The following is a 2,055-nucleotide window of genomic DNA, read 5'->3' on the forward strand; positions in this document are numbered from 1 at the left end:
TGGGGGATTTTTTGTTCTTTTTTTTTTTTTTAGGATGACTGGATAAGTAAACTTTTCCTTTTGTTACAAGGAACCATTATAAGAAACCATTTTCAAAGAAGGAAGTACTTTCAAGTTTTTTGAAAACACTTATTCAGTAACGCACTCAATATCCTAAAATTGTTGGGGAGAAAAACTAGGCCTGGGTACAGTAGCCATCCTACCAACACTCAAACATATGTGGAACAAACATTCCTTTTCTTACATAACCGTATATCTGAAAATAAAATTTGTTGCTCCCTACCTAAGGTAACATAAAAGAGTAGTAGGTATGTAGCGTGCCAATACTAGACTTTAACAAATTGAACAGAATAAACACAGCTTCTTGAACTTGGGAAGCCACAGCACAGTGACAGGAACACAGCTGAAAGGAAGTGTGTTGCGTACCTGCTAGAGAAGAATCAGAAAGCAAGTACACGGCTTCCCAGCCTCAGCTACTGATTGAGACAATTGCAATTGCATGCTACTGGTACCTGAGGGCATCAGAAAACTTTACTTTTGACTTCGCTGTTAAGACATAAACTTACTTTAATGGGCATGTTCTCTGTGGAACAGTTCAAGCCTGCTCTCAAAGCTTCTTTTACTGCATCTATGCCTTCATAACCATAACAGGCAACCTCAATATCTAGGACAGAGGAATACAAATAATAAAACTTTAAAGTTACCAAAAGCTGTAGAATCTTTAAAGCTTTTTAACTTAACCTTTAATAAAGCTTTTTAGCAACCAGTGTTTATCCACAATGAGAGCCTCAGTAGCTCCCAAAGCTGAGGAAGGCATTTCACTTTCTTGACTTGTGAGTTGAGGTAAAAGTCTTCATAAATTCTTTAGATGTACAACATTTTACATTGTGCTTTGAAAAGCCAAGATACGAAATTATATACTCACCTTCACTCACCTCTCACCCAATAAACTCAACGGGAATAATTATGTATTTAACATGGAGAGATGAAGATATAAAAGCAATAAATACCAGAGAAAATGAAAGATTTATCAGGAAAAGTGAAACTTGAAAAAGAGCACATCCACAAATTCATGGAATTCTGTAAGCAATTAAAACAGAGGCAAACTTGAGGAGCATTGGAATTATTTTTTTGTTTTGTTTTTTTTTTAAAGTAAGTTATGTTAACACATAGTTAAAGCGATAGTTAGCTATAGCTTTTTGTAGATGTTTGGAAGTTAAGGCATAGACCAATGCTGGTCATATCTGTAATGGTTTTGATTACATGATATTACAATCATGTAATCAATGCTGGTCACCCTGATTAGTCTAAAGACAAAGATTTCTTTACCTATGTAGCAATGGCGCGAGACTAAGCTACACAGAAGCTAGCCTCCTAACAACAACCTGCTAATTCTCAGCTATCACAAACAAATCCACAGAAGAGCATCCCAGTCAGCCTCAGGATGAGACTATAAGCCAATGGAAAATTTCTACGCTTGCTTTGAAGACAAAATTAAAAACAACTTAGACCATCGCAACAAAATAGGCAAGATGAAGGAAGTAAGAGAACATGCTTGTCAAGTAACTTTATTTTCAAAACTAATGAAGTGCTATTTATGTTAGCAATTTCATTCTTTATGGCAATCAAATCCCACTTACATTTTTGAAGTCTATGTTAACTCATGGTGATCTAAAGTAATAGGTAAAGGAATTTTCATTACCTTACTTTTTGCACTCTCTCCTTGACTTCACTGTCATGTGGATCTGGCTTATCTTTTCTTCTCTCCACAGTAATCAACAAGTGCTAATGCTCTTCAATATACCCTTGAGAAATTGCCTCTGCTCTGCAATCCAGTTAAAAAATGTGACTCTGCTACATTGACTATTTAATGGCAAGCATGCTTTTAGGCTGTTCGGTTAGCTGTACAACCAGATTTACAGTTTTAAAGTATGCCTCCTTAAGAAGTGCACTCGTGCTTTTTCTGCCCGCACTGAGCTAATAGGAGACAAATCAGTTCATACACTTTATGAATACATTAGAGACATGCGAGGCTTGGGCTAATATATCCTGCTG

At 36.2% G+C, this 2,055-nt stretch overlaps 1 protein-coding gene across 1 annotated transcript in view; it reads right to left on the reverse strand.

Moving 5' to 3' along the window:
* The window catches only part of EIF2S1 (eukaryotic translation initiation factor 2, subunit 1 alpha, 35kDa), a 9,653-nt gene that overhangs the window by 1,353 nt on the left and 6,245 nt on the right, over positions 1–2,055 (reverse strand). The window contains exon 5 of the mRNA XM_009320974.1: positions 567–664. Coding sequence (XP_009319249.1) covers positions 567–664 — 98 coding nt within the window. The remainder of the gene's footprint in view (positions 1–566; positions 665–2,055) is intronic.

The sequence above is a fragment of the Pygoscelis adeliae genome, unplaced genomic scaffold, assembly GCF_000699105.1.
Source record: "Pygoscelis adeliae isolate BGI_AS28 unplaced genomic scaffold, ASM69910v1 Scaffold3, whole genome shotgun sequence".
NCBI classification, from domain to species: domain Eukaryota; kingdom Metazoa; phylum Chordata; class Aves; order Sphenisciformes; family Spheniscidae; genus Pygoscelis; species Pygoscelis adeliae.